This window comes from Alligator sinensis, unplaced genomic scaffold (assembly GCF_000455745.1).
Source record: "Alligator sinensis unplaced genomic scaffold, ASM45574v1 scaffold243_1, whole genome shotgun sequence".
NCBI classification, from domain to species: domain Eukaryota; kingdom Metazoa; phylum Chordata; order Crocodylia; family Alligatoridae; genus Alligator; species Alligator sinensis.
This window is the reverse complement of record NW_005841841.1, coordinates 1,814,355-1,836,133: the sequence shown is the minus strand read 5'-3', so window position 1 is coordinate 1,836,133 and position 21,779 is coordinate 1,814,355. Positions and strand designations below refer to the sequence as shown.

Genomic DNA, 21,779 nt, shown 5'->3' with positions numbered 1-21,779 from the left:
TGGGGGGAAAATAAACAATGCCTGACAGAAGACAACCTCCAAATGAGTCTGGCTGAAAGCTGAAGACTCCACAAGCAGACTTTATTCTCAACAAATAAATACACAAGGATTATTAACACATGGTTCTCATTTCAAACAGGTTAATGTGCTTGATAAATCTAAATGATATTCATGAACAGACCTGTAACTTGGGTTTGTATATATGAGTACTGCCTGACTCTGTTTTTAATCTTTTGTGACCTACTAGGAACATTGTTTTCCATTCTATCTGGTATTCTGTCTAGAAAAGCATAAACTTGTATGTAACTTTTTATGTAAGCCTGCAACTGTCTTGCATACAGTGCACTACAAAACACAGTCATTTGTGGTGATAATCAACTTTACTTCCTCAATTGTTGTTTTGCCTGCAGACAACACCTATGCGAACATATTTCAGAAAGAGACAGTTAACCATGTTAGAATGGGCATATTTCAGGAAATAAAAGAGTGGCTTTAACTGAAACATTTGCTGGCTTTTGACAAAGATGGGATATTTCGAAAACTGATGTGGTACTGTAGCTTTTGATCACCAGAATTTCGGAGGCAGAAATTTCCAGCATAGTAGCAAAAACACAGTTTTCCAATACAAATCCATTGGAAGTTTTCAGGTAAAAGCCAACATGTCCAGTTATTTTATTAAGTCTTAGATTAAACCAATTCAGATTCAGCAAAAAATAAAATTAACATTTCTAATGGAAACTTATGGCTGGCAATGCGTAACTGCGTCCCCCCCCAATAAAGAAGAATTAAAAAAAAGAGCTTGCTGCAACAACATACAGGGGAAGTTAGAACTTGCTGACACAGCTGATTCTTATCACTTGTACAGAGAAGCTTTGGCCAGTTTCAGTTTAAGACATGCAACGTTCTTCCTCCTTTCCTTCAAAAGCTGGTTTGGAAAACATCAGTGGAAGAGGTGCTTAGTAAACAGACTGTGAGTATTTTCCTTTTAATTACAGTTAAAAGTAAAACAAATTTTCTTTGAAAAATAAATTGCAAAAATACTACTGACCACTAAGTTAAAAAATTAAATCACAATCTTAAAATGTTAAGTAGATTATGTCTAACTGGTTCCTGGAGAAAATATTTATCCTGGCAGATGAGAAACATTTTGCTTCTAAAGCCTTTTACACTTCAACTTCTATGCTGCTTCTTCACTTTAATTGTATCATTGGGCAGATTAGATAAGAACATGAAAAATGTGTAATTTAACACAGTGGAATGTTGTCTTTAAAACACTTTTGAAGCAAATACCCTTTTAATTGAATCAAACATCTTTTAGAATAATCTGAAGCTCACATGCTGTGAGCCCTTGTAATGCAGTGTGGCAATATCACAGACACAGTAGAAGTGTAATTTAGGTAAGATTATTTACAAGTTGTGTGAAGTTATTTTCAGTACATTCCCAAACACCATCATAAAATCATTCAGTGTGGTATACCAAAATATTTCAGCTCTTCTACTACAGTATTCTAAATCTGAGCATGCAACCCTATGGATTACCTCTTGTTAGTATTAGGATTTTCCCCCTTTATTCTACTATTGACCTCCTTCTATGTGGTATTATATGATAAAAAGTTTGCTATAGTTTGGAATTAGGAATCTCCCCCCATTTCGATTTTCTATATGAAATATTAGAGTAATGTACAAAAAAACCCAATAGTTTTAAGCTTATAGGAAGCTAAGATCTTGCTTCAAAAGAATCTAAATGAACCTGCCACTTAAGCTATATATAAACCAGCATTTCACATTTTCATATTTTGACAAATGCATTCATGTGAGGTGGCAAATAAAGTAGGTTCCTCAAAGAAGAGTGGTGTTGAAGCTGACAGCTAACAGACTGAGTAGTACCATTTCCAAAATATGTAGAATATGTACCTATAAAAGTCAAGTATACAAATACAGAACTTAGTCTATGCACATACTTAAAGAACCACACACATTATTTTTACTGTTGTTCTACTCTTTTGGAGAACATTTAGTTATAGTAATTTCCTTTAAAATACCTTTAAAAATGATATATTAAATCTGGACAAATATTTTTCTCCAAAATACTTTTAAGCATATAAAGATAAGTGAAAGCCAACCAAAAAAACTAAGTCAGGGCCAATTCTATGCTGTCTCTACTTGTGGCTTTCTGCTTTCCCTCACTACAGTTTTAAGTAACCTGCTATTTCTTACATCTTTGGTTTTTCTGACCATGCTAATATGGTTTTAACTTAGTATTAGTTCCTCCTTCTGTATCTTTTATTATAAAGGTAATGTTAACAATTGTTAAATATATATACAGAATGATACAAATTAAAAAAAAAAAGATTACAATATACTGAAAACATCTATTGTTGCTTACAATTACAAAGCAAATACAAATATCCTCAAACTATCAATAAAACAATAACTACTATTACTTTCTAAGCTTTGAAACAATAAGTGACTTGCATGCAAGAGATGCTGGGTGCTGTATTTGAAACTGATATTGCTAGTTTCAGTGTTGGTCATTGTTCTGGTAGATTTCAATTTACCTCTATCACACTGCAGCTTCTGGTACAAAGTAATTTAATTGTGAAAGATTCCCAAAATCTCTCACACATGAAGGCTTGGTCCTCCTAAACCTTGGGGAAATGCACAACACCTGTAACTCAAGTTAGGAACTGGGTTTTGATGTCAAAGGGACTACTCATCAAAATAGCATAAATTAGCATTAGATGGTACTACAGGTTGCACAAACTCTATAATCAGCCTTATTTTGACTGAATTACTATGACGCTAATTATATACTCACTGCACATTTCAAGTTCTTACCATAAACTGGTGCTGTTATACCCTAGTTTTAGTGTTTCTCTTTCAAATTATCTGAGAATTAGGAGAATGCCACAGAAAACTTAACGGCTCTGAACAACTGGTAGCCAGAAGAAAAAAAAATGGTCTTGACAAGTATACTCTAAAAGTTAAAAATGGCATAACTAAGTTCACTCACAGTAGATTGGAGAAAAATGGTTTAAAGGCCTAAGAATGGTGGTCAACAAAGTATTCAGTAATACACCAATACTTTGTCTCTATATCTAAAAGCTGCTTTTTAGGAGTGTAGGAACCCATGTATGATGCTTGGTTGCAAATCCACAATCTCACCCTGAACAGTACGAACAAAAACAGAATTGCATCAAAGCACCTACTCAGATGTTTAAGATAAACAGATCTCTTCTTGAGAAGAGGGTAGAAAGAAATAGGTTTTTCATGTTTTTTAACCAAAGCTTTTTGAAATTTTTGCATGACATGGTAACCACCAGTTTAAAAGTGGATGATCCCCCCACACATTTTCAGTGATTAGTTTATAATAATGTTTATTATTTAGTGTAGAGTAGAACACTGTAAAATGCAACAATGTTACAAGAGAGCATGCTTGGGCATATTTTAAGAAAATGTCATTTTATATATTTTTAAAAGAAAAGTAGGAAGATTTTATTGGTAAAAATCAGAACCATCCAATGCATAAAACAAAATCATTCTTAGACCATTAAGCACAGATTCTGTCCTCTTATACTCCAACTGCACCAAATAGCCTACGATATTTCACAGTAATATATTTTTAACTCCTGTATGTGGGAGTACTTATCTGCATCTCAACAAGTGAGACTGAGACAATGTAATTTCATTTATTATGGTGGTGACCCCAAACTCACAGGTTAAACTTTTAGTTTTTCATGTTTTACGTTTTTTCACTAGCTAAATAATACAGTAATTTCTCTTTACATTTAATTAATGTATAAAGTGCTACCTTTAAAAGAAACACAGGTTTTATAGACATTCAATTTTTTTCTGGGAGAGCTGCTTCTCCCCCAGGCGAAACCATGAGTGTACAGATTTTCAGGCTTTTCCTCCTAGAGTAAAAATGGCTGCTCCAGGAGAAAAATAACTAGGGAACAACCAGGGTTAAAATCACTCCCAGGAGTGCTTTTCCCAGGACAGCAAATGTCTGCACATGCTGTAGCTCCTCTTAGAAGAGAATGCAGCCCTCCAGCATCCCCAACCCCACCCTAGGGAGAAAGTGTGTTGTTTGCTGGAATGCACTGCTCCAGCAGGGAACAAAACATACCTCTTTCACAGTCCCCACATTGTGCTGTGCAGGGAAACACAGGCTGACCATGGGCAGTCTGGGTCAGCCATTCAGAGCTGCCCTATGCATTGCTGACATCTGTCACCAGGCAGACTAAGGTGCACAGTGTCAACACTGCAAGTTCTTCACTCTTCAGGGCCTCAACATTCAAATGTCGGTACACATGGGTCTGGGTAAGATTTTCTACCAGGAGAAAAAATCTGAGAGAATTCTCCCAAATTGTTTGAATATATGTATGCAGCCACACTGGCAACACTTTTGGACAAAATTTAAAAACAAACAAATAAAACACTGCTTTCCTTATGTTGTTTGAAAATAACTTTTTGCAGGACAGAACCAAGACAACTCACCTGCTTTTTTGGTGGGAGACTAAAAAGGGAAAAAATGCAAGCGTCTCAAATTATAAAGCCGCGGACAATTTTTTTTCAGCATACCTGGTCCCTGTGGTACTTAACAGATAAAAAATAAAAAATTATAAATAATTTATTAACTGCTGCTTTTACATGGGTTAAATAGCTTGGTTTAAGACTATGCCTAGGACTGTGTTATAAAAAGTAACTGTGCATATGAAAAAGAATTCTGAAGATTTTTTTCTTTGCATCCACATAGAACTGAGTAAGAAAATTGTGTCTGATGATGGATGTGACCTCATCTGGCTTCCCAAACTCTTCTGGAGACTTCTGGAGTAATCCAAGTGAGCTGATGAAAAATTTTTCTTCAGAAACCCAAAACATTACCATCTGTCTTATGAATGAAGACTCCTTGTCTTTTACCATAATAGTTTCATACTCCATTATCTTTGTCATTGGATTGGCTGGCAATAGTATAGCTTTGTTTGCTTTTTTGTGTGTTCATTCCAAAAGGAATTCTATCCAGATTTACTTGCTAAATGTAGCCATCGCAGACCTTCTGCTGATCTTCTGCCTGCCCTTCCGGATATTATATCATATTAATAAAAACACATGGACACTGGGACAGATGTTCTGCAAGACTGTAGGAACCTTGTTTTATATGAACATGTACATTAGTATAGTATTGCTGGGACTAATTAGTATGGACCGCTATGTGAAAATCAAAAAGTCTATTCGACGTCCTACAGTGTTAACAACCAAACGAAGCATGTGTATTTGTTGCATAGTGTGGGCAATTGCACTAACAGGATTTATAGTAATAGTTGCCCAGCCTACTAAGAAGGAAGAACACAATTCTATTATGTGCTTTCATTACAGAGATAAACAGCAAAAAAAAATAGAAGCAAGTATAAATTATATTGTTGTAATAATCTTTTGGATAGTTTTCTTTCTACTAATACTTTCATATGTTAAAATTGCTAAGATCCTCCTGAAAATTTCAAAGAAAAGAGCACATTTCCCCAATGCTGGAAAGTATGCCATCACGGCAAGGAATTCCTTCATTGTACTCATCATTTTTACCTTTTGTTTTGTTCCTTTTCATGCATTTCGATTTGTCTACATTACATCACAACTGCAAAATACATCTTGTTTTTGGAAAGAGATCATTCACAAATGTAATGAGATTATGCTTATATTCTCATCTTTTAACAGCTGCCTTGATCCTATTATGTATTTCCTAATGTCCAGCAGTGTCCGTAAGACTGTACTCCAACTTATTTGTAGAAGAATTCACAGGGACTCAAACATGACAGACAGTACTTCAGAAATGAAACTGGGACAATCTACTCTAGAAGCAACGACCACCATTACTCCCCATTCAAGCTTTTTAAAAAAAAGGTCCCTGATCTGATCACTTAAACAAAAGGAAGACAACAACTTAATAAAATCCCCTGAAGAACTATTCAGTCAGTCTAAATCACAAATGTTTAATGGACCAGACAGAGCAATTTAAGAAGTGGCATTACTGTCTCCTTCTCCCTTTCCCTTTGTTAAAATATGGAAGGTCCCGGATCTCTTAACTGAAAAATGAAACTTAACTTCTTGTAGTTTAAACACTTCATTAAAACCCTTCACTTCTCCTAGGATTAATTTTCAGCACTGGACTTTCAGGGACAATTTTTCGACTCTGGACTCAATTTGTATGCGCGAAAAACTTCATAGATACAAACATTAGGTGTACATTAAGTAGCACTATTATTTACATGTTTTTAGAAACCACAGGATAAACGTCATACATGCCACATGCTTTTTTTCTGTTTGATATAAACCAACATAACCCCTGTATTTAATATTTGATAAATCTGTCTTTGAAGAATAATATATTTTAGAAGGCTTTAAAAATCAGTTTCTTAGCTGTTTTTATTGATCTAATCCTTTCACAGCAAGATATTTAATAATCTATTATGAATATGACTCAGACAGGAGGTAAAAACCATGAAGGCATGACAATGAATCTAAACTCAATGTCTTGAATGTTTTAACTTAGGTAAATAATAATATTTAAGACAGCTTCTTATACTTGGTTCCTTAAGGATTATGACAATAATGCACTGTATATATAATTTTTAGAATGTATATCCATCTCTTGGCTCAAGATTGTAAGCTCTTTGGAGCAGAGATCATTTTTATATTCTGGTTCTGACTGGATCTCCTAGGCAATACCATAAAACTAATAATACAAAATAAATACCTTCACACCTAGACACCTGGTATACCTAGATCTACTTTTTAGCCATAAACAAACAGTCACGTGGTGTCCTTCCCTCCCCCACCATGTTTTGAGCCAACAAGAAATTGTGCCCTTCTTTCAGAAACCCTCAGAAATGATAAGATGTAAATTTCTACACTGAATCAGAAATAACCAAAACAAGTTAAAAATGAAACTGTGAACAAAATAAAATTTTAGTTAACAGATATTCTGTAACATTTTAAGATTCTCTCACACAGTATTGCATTTATACTAGAGGCTTATTATAGGATTGTAATCCACAAAAAAGGGGTAAAGATCACAAAGTTATGATTTTGGGATATCTTCAGTGAAACGAGCAGTGGCATAAGAACTAACAAGGGTTCAATTTGTTTACCTTCAATGGAAAGCTGAAACCCAAGTGAAAGACTGGTTTTCTAAAACAAAACAAAAAAAATGTTGTGATCTGAAATTTGGTAAATCCATCAGTGATTTCATTATTGCAATATTTTGGTAGAAAAGTAAGTTATCACTATGAACTCAAGACAAGATGTATACGTTTATTTGGTTTTGAAGGTGCACCTTGCTTTGATTCCAGTTCCATAGTATGGCAGCTGTTACATTACTATTCAGGCAGCTGAGGAATTTAATGGCTCACTGTTCTTCACTACATAAGTGTTGATGATCATCTCTCCTCTTCGAGAGTCCTGATGTTCCATTAATCAAGTTAACCTTTCTTAGGGCAATTTTGCTGCCTGGTAGCTTTCTCCTGGTTTCTCTCCTCCTATTTCACAGCCTTGGAAACTCTTCAGATCTTTTCAGAATCAGAGATCAATCCAAGAAGACCAGTCCCCTGTAGCAGCTAAGGTTTCAGCTTTAGTTATGCTGGAAAAGGAGGGCAAGTAAGATGAAGATCAGGCTCTGTCCCTGCTCTATGCAGCCATAACACTGAGGAAAAAATCTAACTTTCTTCATTCTGCCTTTCAAAAACAAGGTGCATGTTATATTCCACGGCATGTTATGTGTGAGAAAATACTGTATTCAAAACCCCACGGACAGCAAGGCCACAGCAGATTGTTCATGCTGACACACCAAAACATATTATTTAATAAATCTTGATAGTAATGATTTTGTTCAAAAGTAATGCGATTTGAATTTTTCTACTATGGTATACTCAAAGATGCTATAAACTAAGAAAGAGAAGGTAACACAAATCTAAGCTTAACTTGATGCAAAGTAGCATTGTTTGTTGGTATTGATTTTAGGTATAATTTTACTTGTTTTGTTTCCCGTTCACCCAGATAGGAATGAACCTACATCACTTGCTTCCCAGAAAAGTGGTCTAACATGTAGGTTATGGGCTAGGCATTGGCCAGAACATTTGCCATACTGCTTCTTGAAGCCGGTCCACTGGGCAGCTAGGCAGGAATGACATGTGGGGCAAGTGGGTCAAGAACAAGCTTGTGCAAGGATGGCTAGAGTAAGATGGATGCTGCACCTGGGCTCCAGTCTTGACAGCAACAAGGGAGAACTATTCCACAGCTGTCTGTGGAAGTGCATATTAAATACAAGGTGTAGAAAAAACAGAAGGGCCAAAACCAGAAGGCAGGGCCTCCTCCTGTGAACTACCTTTCAAAAGGTAATTTTAAAGGTATTTTCTGATGCCCATGTTTGTTACAGTGGCCCAATTTGTATATGTGAAACTACAGCAGGCAGAGTGTTGTGAAACTAAAATTTAGCCTAAACACCAGGTTTATTTCATTTATAAAGTGCTAGATAAGAAGAGACTTGCCAAGTGGTTCACACCTCCATTTTACTTTTCATCCAAAAGAGGCCAAAATATGATGAAGCTTGCTACAGTACATACTATGCCACCCTTACATCAGGATGGATGGTGCATTGATTTTGACTGAACTGCCATAGGATTCAAAATACAACTTCACATAACAGGGTCAGAGTTGCCAGGCTGTACCATTCTTACCGACTGTACAATTGTACAATTCTAATTTTGATGGGACTAGAGCAGGAGTAGCACACTCCTTGACATAAGAGTGAGCTCATTATGGTTAGAAAGACAAGGGGAGATCTTATGCACATCATGCGGCTCTTTTGTTGAATTCAATGCGTAATTCCTGTAGACAGCCAAGGTACAGTATCAGCCATATTTCCCTCTATTTTACAAATATGCATATGTATCCTCATACCATGCTGTATATATTCTACTTGCACAAAATGTACTATATTTTAAATATATATTACTTCTGCTCACAGAGGACAATAAGGGAATATTTAAGTAAATTACATTCCGGACCTGTTATAAACTGGACAGATCTTTTAACAACTAAGTTGTCTTTGAAGACCTTCTAAAGAAATGCAAATGATAAACTTGAGAACACCAGACCTAAGAAATAAAAGCCAGTACTGAGTGACAAGGATATGGATATATTTTTGGTTCTGGTAAGCAATTTTTGTTCTCATACTCAGCTTAATTGTAATTCTGGTTTTAACTTGCACATCTGTACATTTCCTGGAAAAAGTTAAAATTTAATTAAATGTGGTGACTCAAAATTAGAAGCGAATAACTAACTTCCACAAATAGTCACAAAACACAAAAACGGAACTGCAGTCTTACACCACTGTTTTCAGTAACAGAGATGAATAAAGGCCAGATCACTTTTGGTTAGGGATAAGTCTTTAGCCTAAGACTGTCTCAGAAGCCATACCCAGAGGGCCATGTGTTGTACAGTATGAAAGGGGTTTCCAGAAACATTGTTTAAGTCCCATTAGGCCAAAGTAACTTTCTTGCATACCCCCTTCTAGGAACGATGGTCGTTTAGGAACAGTGAATACAGCATCTGTGCAGAGGATTGGACTAAATGACCTTCAAAGTCCCTTCTAATCCTATAATGATTGTGCTCCAACTTTAAAATTATATATATAATGATATGAATATACTAAACCCTTTGCATCAGCTAAAACAAAGAATGGTTTCTTTATGATATCAGTTAGGTTACAGAATGTCAATTTAAATGTTTCATGCTTTAATGAAAAGAGAAATTTTTTTCCCATGAAAATACAAAAAAGAAAAAAACATTACAATGCACAAGATCATACTGAAACGTCTAGTAAAAAATTCTGGATACTTCTGCCTGAGACACCAAATCAAGCTCTTATTTTCAAGCTCTCCCTGTTAGGAATGCAAATGCTGGTGATCAGTAGAGAAGCAAAATCAGTAGACAAAAACCTGCCAGCAACCAGCAGAATTTACCCTGACATGTGGATTTCTTTTTCTTTCTTTCTTTTTTCAAGTGACTAAAAAAAAAAAGAAACTTTTTAGGCATCATTATCAGAAAGAGCTATTGCAGATCAATATATTTAAATTGATAATTCAAGTGAAATTGTGGCATAACAGAATGCAGTAAAATCTTTCTTTTCTGACTACCTCCATCAAGTACAGTTTACATAGGAAAACTCATCTCAGAAGGGAGAGTAATCATGACCTACATTTTTTAATCCTCAGCCCATATTGTGAAATGGGACACTCTGGAGGCAACCTGAGGAATTTCACTAGAAAAATTCAAACTGTATTTAGTTGCATATGATCTGGAGCCCAAGTGTAAAAGTGATGACAAATTTTACTAGTACAAATAGACAGCAAAGACCTGGTGGGCTTAAATTTGCAAATGCCTGACAGAAGTTAGCTTGCTCATCTTATATATCTTTACTGTAAAGACAGCCCTGGACATGTGAATAATTTGTTTTACTTACAGATTTTGTAATAGCTACATAATAGGTTATAAAGTTATGATTTCAATATGAACACACATCTATGTATTATTAGAGACAGTACAAGGGCAACTAAACTTTACTGCAAACAATTACAATTCATTGATTAATATAACAACTTTCATTTTAGACATAAAATTAAGCCAAGGCCACAATGATAGTTGTAAAATTTACAGAAAATAAATTACTTATGTGCATCAACAGAGCACAGTCTATTCATTTCAGGCCCCAAGCCAACAATGAATGTAATTACATACTTCTGTCCATCCCCATTCAGCAATGCACTCATCTTCAATGGCAGTTAACAGGGGTTTATGTATTTTGCTGAATCAGCCTCTCTCACAGGCTTCTATATCATTAATAGAAAGAAAATTACAGTTTTGCTTTTCATTGTTTTTAATGAACACTCATAACAAAACTCATAACATTCTACGCTGAATTACTCACATCCATGTTACATAACTTCCCTTTTGGAAGCAGAATCCGGGTTGGAAGTTCACAGCAATATCCTTATTGTAAGTTTACTAATCACCCTACAGTTACAGGACATTATGAAGTTAAATATGAAATTTAAACAGGTTTGAAATTATTGCAAATTTTTCACATGTAGTACATAGTAATAGCACATAACAGGATAGGCTAAGCACAAGTTTAGAATAGAATATCAAGCCAAAATCTGCACTTCCCCTTTGAACTCCCTTCTTTTGGGGGTTTTATGCTGTGTTAATTTTTACTTTTAAATTTAATCATGCAATTATATGGAATAAATGAATCTATTAAGTAGCATTAGCCTTTTGTATCATGTAATTTGCAATAATCCTGTCTACGCAAACAATTTTTCATTTTGTTACACTATACTTGGAAGTGACCCACAATCTCCTTTTTTGTCAGTCTTTTTGCTATTATTATCCCATAAAAATTAAGGTGACTGCACACGCATCAAATTATGTAATGAAAACAATTATACAAATCTTGTTTTCAATGCACGTTTACTTTGTCTGAAAATGAAAGCTATAGGCACACACAAATGTGCTTATTTCTTGCCTATTTCTCCTTTTCTGTCACTAATCACTTCTCAAATTTTAATTTACTGTAGGTTTTGGGGGGAAGCAGGCAGAGGGGGCATGGGAAGCAAAGCAGTAGTTATTTTACTTTTCAAAGCAACTACTTTAACTTGTACATCTTATCTTATCTTAAATTATTATACCTGTGCTTCTGCAATTTGTGCAAACAATATGTAGCTGCCCTCTGTAGACAACCCACAGAAAAGAACTCTAACTACATCTGTCTTCCTGTCTATAGTATTAATGAACTGCACATAGAATTCTGCTCAGTTCTAAATGGTAACAGTAAATTTTAAATATTTGAAAGAGCCAATCTGTATTAAAAAAATAAATACGTGAAAAGGGCTTAACTTGAAGTACAAAAACATAATGGACAAATAGATCTCTTTTTAAAATTTCCCTTACAGGAAAAACATTTTTATGCCAAATGTCAGGACAGAATTACTGTGGTACCTAAGTAACTAACACACAAAATCAAAAAGGTGCAGGGGCAGAGCATTCTGTCCCAGGGAACTTAACGTTTCTAATGGCATGGGCTACGCCACAGTAGCAAGAAGTCCCGGCAGGTACATTCCTGAGCACACACCACATCTGGTTTTGCTTGCTGCTCCAAACCTCTGAGGCTACTCTGGGGATATCCCAGAGGCTGTCCTCAAGTACATCAGAAGCTGAGGTCTTAAGAACAAAGACCTGCCCCCAAAGTACCTTCATCATTGTATTTCCAAGTGCAGAGCATGTGGGCAGAAACAAGTGGCCAGGATGTTGCTGTCATAGCCTAACTGGCTATCCAGCTGTAGAAAGAAAAAACTTGAACAAAAATAAAACAATTCAACAAGTCAGGCAAGTTTGGAGCATCTATGTAAACCAGGGGTGAACAAAATACAGCCGTGGGCTGCATGCAGCCTGATAACTGATTGGATCTGGCCTGCGGGCAAGGGTCCACCAACTGACTGGAACTGGCCCAGGGCTGCCCCTGCAGCCCCGGCACATGTGCACAGCTTCCCAGCAGGGATGCATCCAGTGTGGCTGCAGCTGCCTAGGTACTCCTTGGCTCACCCTGCCTCTAGAGTCTCCTCCTCCTCCTGCCTCTGCTGCACCACTCCAGATTAGGGGGAGCTGCAGCCTGGTGGCTCCTGGCCTGCTTGTGGGGATCCACCTTGCTCCAGGCTGCCTTCCATCCATTCTACTAGCTCAATAGGATGTGCAGGAGGTCTAGTAGGTGGAAGGCAGCCAGTAGCTGGATCTCTGTAGCTCTGCACGCTGGGGCAGCAGCTGTCCAGCTGCAGCTCCCCACCAATGCCTAGAGCAGCACAGCAGGGACAGGAGGAGCCACTGGAGGTGGGAGGAGCCAAGCAGGACCCTGGCAGCTGCAGCAGCAGCACCAGGAGCAGCCCCACTAGGAAGCTGTGTGTGCTGGCTGGGGCTGTGGCTGGCAGGTGTGGGTGGGAGCACAGCATGGGCTGCTCCAGGCAGGAGTGGGTAGGGCTCAGCCCTGTAGGGTAGCAGTGGCAGGGGAGAGGGGCTGCAGGGCAGCCTGGATGCAAGCTCCATGCAGCTGCAGCAATAAGGGCCTGGCATTGGTAAGGTGGAGGCAGCTGCTTGTTCCCTGCACCCAGCTGCGTCTTCTGCCAGGCTGCTGCAGATCCTCATCGTGGTGGGTGGGCCCAGAGCAGGCACAGGGTGGGCTAGGGTTGGGAGCTGTGTGAGTGGGTTCCAGCTGGTCTGGAACTGGTGCACTCCAGTTGGGGTGAGTCTGGAGTGGGTGTGGGGCAGGCCAGGACTGTGTACTCAGCTGCTGCTGGGCACTGGTGGTTGTGAGCTGCCGTATGGTATGTGGGCTCCGGGCTGTTGGCAGGGAGGGGTGTGTGTGTGTGTGGAGGGGGTGCTGATTAACCCACAACATATCCCTAAAAACTGCCTATGTGGCCCTTGGGCCCAAATAATTGCCCACCTCTGTGTTAGTCAGTTTGGTTCTATTACACAATGTAGAGAAATTAAAGCTTGCTAATAATTCACCTCAGAAAACAATAATCTTCTGATTTTCTCCATGTATAACTTGATATATTAAAAGAAAAGGATAAAAGATAAAACTGCACATCTGACTCAGCTTTTTTGTGGTATTTAACTTAGGCTGCACTTGCTTCTTTCCCAGATCTGAAGAAGAGCACTTTGTGCTCAAAAACGTGTCTACCATCTTCCCTAGCTATATCATTGATTCGATGAAAGATATCACCCCAAAAACCTTGCTTTTCAGTTTTTAAAGGATCATCATAAAGACAAATTATATAAGACTGCTTTTTTATTATGGAACCAATGTTATAAACCGTTGGTGTAGGATTTTCATAAAATACTTGGCTTCATCCTAGCTCTAACTCGCCCTGAAGGTAAAAATGAGCAAACTTAGCTTTAAAAAAAAAATCCCACAGTTTAACACATTAACTTTAAAAAATGACAGTCTACAGAAAAAACACTGGCTATCTGCAGAGGATGACATCAGTATAAGAGGTGGGCATTCAGCAGCTTTCCTCTATATTTAACAGGGCCCAGGCAGAAGCCCCACAGTTCTAAACAAATTGTCAATGGGCATTGGGACAGGTGTGGGATTCTGAAAAGGGGACTGTGGCAGAGACAGCTCATTGGTGTGGGAGCTGCAACTGGGGGCACAGACCAGAGTTCTTGATGTGTGCACCCTGCCAAGGGTGGCTGACCTACAGCAAAGGTAGTCTTAGTGCAACAGCTTGGTCAGAGAGGACAGGCCATAGGGGAGAAAGCTGAGAAGCAGACTGGGTAAGGGAAAGGCATTGGTGTGGCACATGGGGAGGATGCAGGGCTAATTTGTGGCATACCTGCCAGAGAAGATGGCCACTAATGCAGTTGAAGGGTGGTACAAATGCACCAGGCAGCCATATGTAATTCTTTTGTTTGTACATAAAACCCAATCCCCTCTATAAACATAGAAGCTATTGTGACCCAAGATTCCTAAAAACTACAGAGGCAGCTTAGAATAACTGACATTAGGTATATTTGGAGAAAGCTGCAAACCTGCAAAAAATAAAAAGAGTATCCTTGAACATATGCACTGGTATTGCCCTGAATACTGATGGGATGCGCACTGTTCATATAAAGAAATTATCTAGATGTTAGACAGGGAAGACGATCCAATCATAAGGAAAACTGTGGTGCCAGGCTAAATTTGGAATAATTAAAATACTTCTATTAATCATTCAAATCACTATCCCATTTCAAAATCTGAACTTCTCTAGTATGTATTGAGGATTCCATTGGTATGATTTCAGGCACAGAAGCAGTTACACTGAGTTTAAAGGATGATTTTAAAAAGCCTGCTGCTCCTAAATGAAATATGGGACAGCTATTAATAGAAAACTAATTATCTTTTCCCATTTACTGACATGTTAATAGAAATGCTATTCTATACCATTCTATACCATGTCCACAAGTTCATATAGACTTTGTTCCTAGATTTCTAAATATTGAAGTTCTCCAGGTATAAAATTTATTACTCAATTTATTATAAATTGTCAGTTTGATAAAAAAAAAAAAAAAATCTTCTCTTTGGGTCTTTTTTCCTGGTGTTTTCTCTTTGGAATCATATTTCCAGAATATGTCCATTCTTGTACCTCAGATTTCTAATTTATTACCATAGTTACCTGAATCCAAGATGACTCTGAATTTAAGACAGCCCTCCAATAATTAGATTCTATACATGGAAAATGTATAAATTTATTATAATTTTCCATGTATAGAATCTAATTATAGGATGGTCATCTTAAATTCATGTTCTTCCTCCGCCCCTGTACTGGAGCAGGGAGGCAGAAGGTTTGAGTAAATCTGGCATCTTAGAAAGCTGAAGGGCCTTGATATTTCATTCACTTTTTGTAACAAGCCCTTCTAGAAATTTTAGGAAATACTAATTATATAATATTTAATTAATGCAAAAATATTCTTAACCAAAGACCTGATTTAAGCATGTTACAAAAAGAGGTACATAAAATTAAAAGCAAATATATAAAATATTAGCATATTCTACTATATACTTCTACTCAGTATACATACTAGTACTAAGACTAATCAAAAAAATTTGGGAACAGTAAAACATGCACACAACTCCATCCAAATTATAAGCACTAACAAAAGTTATTCTCTATCAACCCATTTTCCGTGGCAGGTTTCCTTCTGTCCTCTCAATTACTCAATTTAATTAGGATGACAATAAGTCTTCATAAAAGCACAGCTTTCAAGAACAAAGTGAAGCTTTTTCAATAATATGGCTGAGCAATAAAATAATTAGCTGGATCACAGGGTGACTGCTACCCAGAGAACAGTATGTTTTGAGATTTTTCACAGCATAAATTTAAGGGGCATAAAGCAGAACCAGGTATATACAGTAGCCATTTCAAAGACTGTATATATATTTAGGATCTTACCAGTTCTTGGTGAAGTACTGAGAAGTTATACACTTCCTCTTCCCCCGCCCCCCACTGCTGCACAAACGGTTATCAAAGCCAGTCAGACATAATTTTATGGGTCTCAAACGATTCTTTTGCAGAGACATAGTTCAACTAGATCATCACAAATCTCTCTTCTGGAAGAAACAACTTGTCCTGTGCAGGTTTCTGGATTCTTCATCTGCAGATTTATTCTTAGACAGGACCACAGTGAATTTCTCCTAGGTGATTTGCAATCCTAGAGCACCAAACTGGTTGCAAATCGTCTCCGCAGATTTGGCAACAACTGGCTGCTCTGACATTACCTATTCATCTGGTAACTCAGGTAAGGATAGACTCTGTCATCTCAAGTGGGCTCTAATGACAACCAATCCACTTTGGGAAAACTCTTGGAGATGTAGATAAGCCCAAAGGCATGACTTCACAATTTTCACCATTCCATTTTAAATATTTGAAAAGTTCTGGGTATAGCATTTGATTATGTATATCATGGAGGCAGCAACCATTGTACCAATCTTGGGGAAGAGAGAATGAGACTGATGTTTTCCAATACTGGTCAGCAGAAAATTATCAGATAAGATTATTCTTCATATTTCCATATCCTAACTATATTATCAAACTGCTGTTATCCTCCATCCTTCCTCTCCCCACATGCCTCCGTGTTTATTTCCTTAGAGGGAGATATCTTTTATTTAATCATAAAACTCTGTGGGTGAGACTACATCTTCTTATTTATGCTATAAATTGAAGACAGTGGACTGTAAACATAAGCACAAGTCCTGAGAACTGTTAAGTAGTAAAGATGGATTGCTTTTTTTAAAATTTTGTACTTTCTTAGTTTTAAGCAACACCCTCTCTCCCCTGATGATTCCCCTGCTTGCAGAAGTAAATAAGTAGGAAACTTTGTAGACTACGATTCTGAAAAGGAAATCTCTCAGACGGAAATACTGAGCTCTACAGGGGATTGTACCTAAAAGTTTCATAGGTAAGCTTGATTGTTCATTCCCTGTTTGTTTCATCTGAACAAATTTACAAACAATCAAAATTAAACATTAATCTATAGGTTATTTAAATGTAATAATTATACTGGGAATACTTAATAGTGACAGAAGAATTTAACTTATCTTCTTTAAAACTTCCAGATGGGATTAATAGGCACTAAAATGTAACAGCTACACAAAAGTTACTTTCATTTCTAAGCTGTAAAGCTGTATAAGGTTTTTGCACTGTTTAAATTTTAAACAAAAATTCTGAACCTTCTGTGGTCTAAATCTGGGTTACTATACATTTCTTTTGTAACTATTAGAGTTATGCAGAACCATCTCTCCGCTGCATCTGATCATATGCTCTTTCTAATAGATTTAGAAAAAAGATTTTTATCTTCTAACTTTCATCCCTGTTTAATATTTTTCCCCATAAGCTTGCAACATGAATTAAAGCTCCAATCCTTCAACAAGTTATACATCACATCAAGGGGATCCTAGTTAAATTTCCTTTTCACTTTTACAGTAGCAGGATGAAACGTGCAGAGAAACCCTGAGCACACCACTGCCTTGGATTTGAGTACAAGACCTTGTGGGTGGTGTGGGGGGGGGGGGGGGGGGGGGCCCAGTGGTCAGTGCCTGCCCCTCCAGTCCCTGCTTCCCCCGACACTTACTCTGGTTATGGCTCCAGTCCTGCTCCAGCCTGGGGCAACAGTAGTAGGGGGGATACAAATTTGAGATGACGCTCCCAAAATTAGATTCTATACTTTAAAAATTGTAAGATTTATACATTTTCCATGTATAGAATTTCATTATTGGGAGCTTTTATTAAATTCAGAGTTGTCTTAGATTCAGATAAATATGGTACTTGTGTGGAAGCAAGCGAGTGCTACGTGGCAATTATGTGATCACTTTAGTATTTTTGATTTGACAATATCAAGATGCCCTAGAAGCAGTTTATTACTGAGAATATTGAGGTGCTAGATCAGTGGCTCAAACTTCTCAAACATCGCATACCCCATGATAGACTTGAGGCACCCCTGAGAAAATACCAGCTCTTAGTTTGCACTCCTTTTTTGACTACAGAATATAATAGAGCAATTCATTTTTTGTAAAGAACTCAGAAAACATCACAAGAGGACAGGGTGTTTTTAACACTATGGATTTCCACTTGAAATCCCTGGGTCGTTCTTCTGAATCCTGTTTGCATACCAAACAGTGCTAACATTACGTGGCACCCTATGACACCCCTGAAAGGATCTAAAGGCACCCCAGAGTCCCATAGACTCCTGGCTGAGAATCACTGTCCTAGATCAAGATCACAGAAATTTCTGTCAAAATCTGGATCAAAATCCAGGTTTCCTGAATTTTCGTGATCCATGTTACCAAACTCAGGATCCATGCACTTAAAATTTTGGACGATTAGTTTTTCATTAGTTTGCTAGTACTACTTGATCTGGATACCAAAGTTGCCAATTTTAAAAGAAGCCATTACAAAACGTGTAAATTGAAATGATAATTTCAAGGAGGCTTACAGAGGGTTAATAAGTATTCAAAAGAGGAGAAGGAATCATTAAGAACATTCTAACTGCAGTAAATAAGAAACACATTAAATATAGATTATACGGAAATAATTTCTGCAATTTTGTTTCAGCTCAGTGGGCATTTATTCAAGAAAAGCTGGCATTAATGAACAACTCAACATGTCGTCTTCAACCATCATCTGCTTCTTCAGTAGCTCTGCCAATCATCTATTCTTTTCTATTTACTACAGGCAGCTTTGCAAACATTTTCTCTGCATGGGTGTTTTCGAGGTATGCATCTCCAAAAAGAACACAGCACATCTACTTGATAAATCTCATCACTGCAAATTTACTTATGTGTAGTATTATGCCTTTTCTGGCTGCCTATTTTGCAAAAGGATATCTGTGGAAGTATAAATCTGGAATATGTAAAATAGCAAGTGATTTTGGAACTCTGGTTATACATGTCAGCATGTATGTCAGCATTACAAGTTTATGTTGGACAGCCGTAAATCAGTATGCAACTCTGATGAAACATAATGACCACACACAGTATTCACAGTCCATTAATGAAAACACCTTTTATTGGCAAACACTGAAAAAGTTTCGTCAGCCAAAATTTGCCAAGTATTTGTGCATCAGCATATGGCTTACTGCATTATGTGTAACTATACCAATTATAGTGTATATTTCCCACTCAGGAACAGATCAAGAAGATATATGCTATAACATGATTGTGGAATATGGAGAAGGTACTACAAAGACTATAGTTCTCATTGCTACCACATGTTTTTTTTTATTGTTTATAGCAGTGTTGTTATTATACTATTCCCTTGTCAATCATCTGAGTAAGATACAAAAAAATACTTGCATTGAAAAGAAGCATCTAATTCACAGGACAGTCAAAAGAAACATTTTGATCATCCAGATCATATTAGCTGTCTGTTTTCTTCCATACCATATTTTTAGGCCAGTTTTCTATCTACTGCATAGTTCAGAAGACTGCCAGAGGTTGAACTCATTAATAGAAACAAAAAATTTCCTTACTTGTCTTGCTGTTGCAAAAAGTAGTTTAGATCCTATGGTAAGTCTCCTGTTAGATAAAACATTTAAGACAACTCTCTATAATCTCTTTAGAAAAACTAGCCCACAACATCAGAGACATTCAGGTGATAATTACCTTGAAGATACCACTCCAATATGAAAGAATAAGTAGAAATCTTATTGTACACACTTGATGAGGGTGGATGCAGTAGCATTATTATAGGGGGAAACACTTATGGGCAATTTAATTTTGCATGTTATGGAGTTCTTATACTTGTATTCATGGTGTCAGGATCTGAAGACTAGGTCACAGTCAGTCTGCCCCAGCTGGGGTAACGAGATAAGCATCTGGATGAATTAGCCTTTGCTGGAGAGTCTAGCGACACGAACCAGAGGATTGGGTATTGGGAGCTTCTACCAGGTATTTAGGGCTTCACTGGGCAGCAGAAGTACTTCTTACACTTAATAGCTGGCTGTTTCCCTGGTTCTTCCTTTGGTTTGCTCCTGGTCCCAAATCATGGGACTGCCCAGGCACCAGGCATTACTACGGGAACAAATTTTTCATAGGGTTGTATTAGTAGGGTTCGATTTTCAGAACTGACATAGTTTTCTTGTGTCTTATGCTGACTGTATTGCAGAGAGTCTGGGGGGAGATTGTACAAGTTAGACTGTACATCAACAACACAATATAACGGTGACAGCTAACCTATGCCGATGGGTAAGCTATAAATACAGGAAGAGTTGTGTAAGTGGGGATGAAGTACTTGACTGGTGTGCAGGAAAAGATATGCTGTTTTAGATGTCTTTTGTAATCTGAGCTAGGATTCTCTATCAAGTGCAGCAACAATTCTATTTTCAGGGGATTAGATTTATTGTAAAATGGTGTATGCAGTCACACCTATATAGCTTTCCAAAAATTATTAATAATTAGATTCTTTTCAAGATCTGGTTTTAGTATGCAGAAAATTCTAAAATATAATTCAGTTGAGAAATAACCAGATGATTTATCTAAATATACTGCTAAAGAGAGTGGAGGAAATTAAAATCAGATAATGTACAAAATTCTAACATATACTGTTGCATATTAAGCAAAAACATTAGTAAAGAATGCACATATACGTATTTCGTCATGAAGAATGATCACCAATCTTTAAAATGGCTAAGAATCAGTAAACTAAGGACATTTTATTTTTCATTGAAATGAAACAAAAGGTTTTTGTCTCTCCTGCACTTCCTTTTTCTCTTTCCACTACGGCAATTCATAATGGACAGCCGAAAGATACTGTACTGCAAAATACAGAAGCATAGCATCTGGCACGTTCAGCCAATTCAGCATTAAATCAAAGCATGTTCACTGCAGATCCAAAATTCTCCGATTAACCCCCCCACCAAATCCATGTTTTTCCATAATTAAAATGAAAGACCACTATATGTATGTATATGTATATAGGCATCAGCTGAACAAACTGTTTTACTGATATATTTACTATTTTAAAGCAATTTGGAAGCCTACCAGTGCCTCAATCATTGTAATAAAATACATTCTAAATACCTATGTATTTCAGCATTTAATTTTGTTTTTTATCATGAAAAAGCATAGCTCTCCCTGCCCCTCCACTCACCAGGATGGGGGTTCAGCTGAGGTTGTGGCTGCCCCCCACCCCAGTCCCCCTGCTCCTTTGTGGTGCTGAGCAGCCCTGATATGCCATTGCCCTGTCCTTGCTGGTACCCCTTCCTCCCAGCTTATGGCCTCCTGGCTCTGCCAGTGACCCTCACCACAACCCACAGCTCCCCCCAGCCCTGCCAGTGCCCCTCATGCCCAACCTGCAGCCCCCCCATCCCTGTTGGTGCCCCCCACTCCTAACCCACAGCCCTGCATCCCCCCAGCCCTGCTGGTGCCCCTCACTCCTGACCTACAGCCCGCTGTCCCTGCTGGTGTACCCTCACTCTGAAAGCACATCCCCCACCTCCCCTCAAGCCCTGCTGGTGCCTCTGACTCCAGACCTGTAGCCCCCTCCATCCCTGTCAGTGCCCCTTCCTCCCAATCCACAGCCCTCTATCCCCATAGGCCTCCTGCTGCCCCTCACTCCTGACCCACAGCCCCCCATCTCTGCTGGTGCCTCTCACTCTCAACTCACAGTCCCATACCCTCCCATTCCTGC

The 21,779-nt window shown here is 37.8% G+C and overlaps 3 protein-coding genes across 11 annotated transcripts in view; 2 read left to right on the top strand and 1 right to left on the bottom strand.

The window, feature by feature from the left end:
• CASK (calcium/calmodulin dependent serine protein kinase) overlaps positions 1–21,779 on the bottom strand; it is a 353,223-nt gene that overhangs the window by 161,117 nt on the left and 170,327 nt on the right. The window lies entirely within an intron of this gene.
• On the top strand, positions 838–9,706 carry GPR34 (G protein-coupled receptor 34). Its single transcript, XM_006015640.3, has 2 exons — positions 838–970; positions 4,760–9,706. Exon 2 carries the CDS (start codon positions 4,784–4,786, stop codon positions 5,912–5,914), a length of 1,131 nt encoding a protein of 376 aa, XP_006015702.1. The 5' UTR covers positions 838–970; positions 4,760–4,783; the 3' UTR covers positions 5,915–9,706.
• GPR82 (G protein-coupled receptor 82) lies at positions 18,740–20,462 on the top strand. Its single transcript, XM_025205016.1, has one exon. The coding sequence runs from the start codon at positions 18,740–18,742 to the stop codon at positions 19,775–19,777; it is 1,038 nt and encodes a 345-aa protein (XP_025060801.1). The 3' UTR covers positions 19,778–20,462.

Bases quoted from the DNA above. Each gene is read 5' to 3' on its own strand.
- GPR82 (XM_025205016.1), top strand. From the start codon at position 18,740: ATGAACAACTCAACATGTCGTCTTCAACCATCATCTGCTTCTTCAGTA.
- GPR34 (XM_006015640.3), top strand. From the start codon at position 4,784: ATGATGGATGTGACCTCATCTGGCTTCCCAAACTCTTCTGGAGACTTC.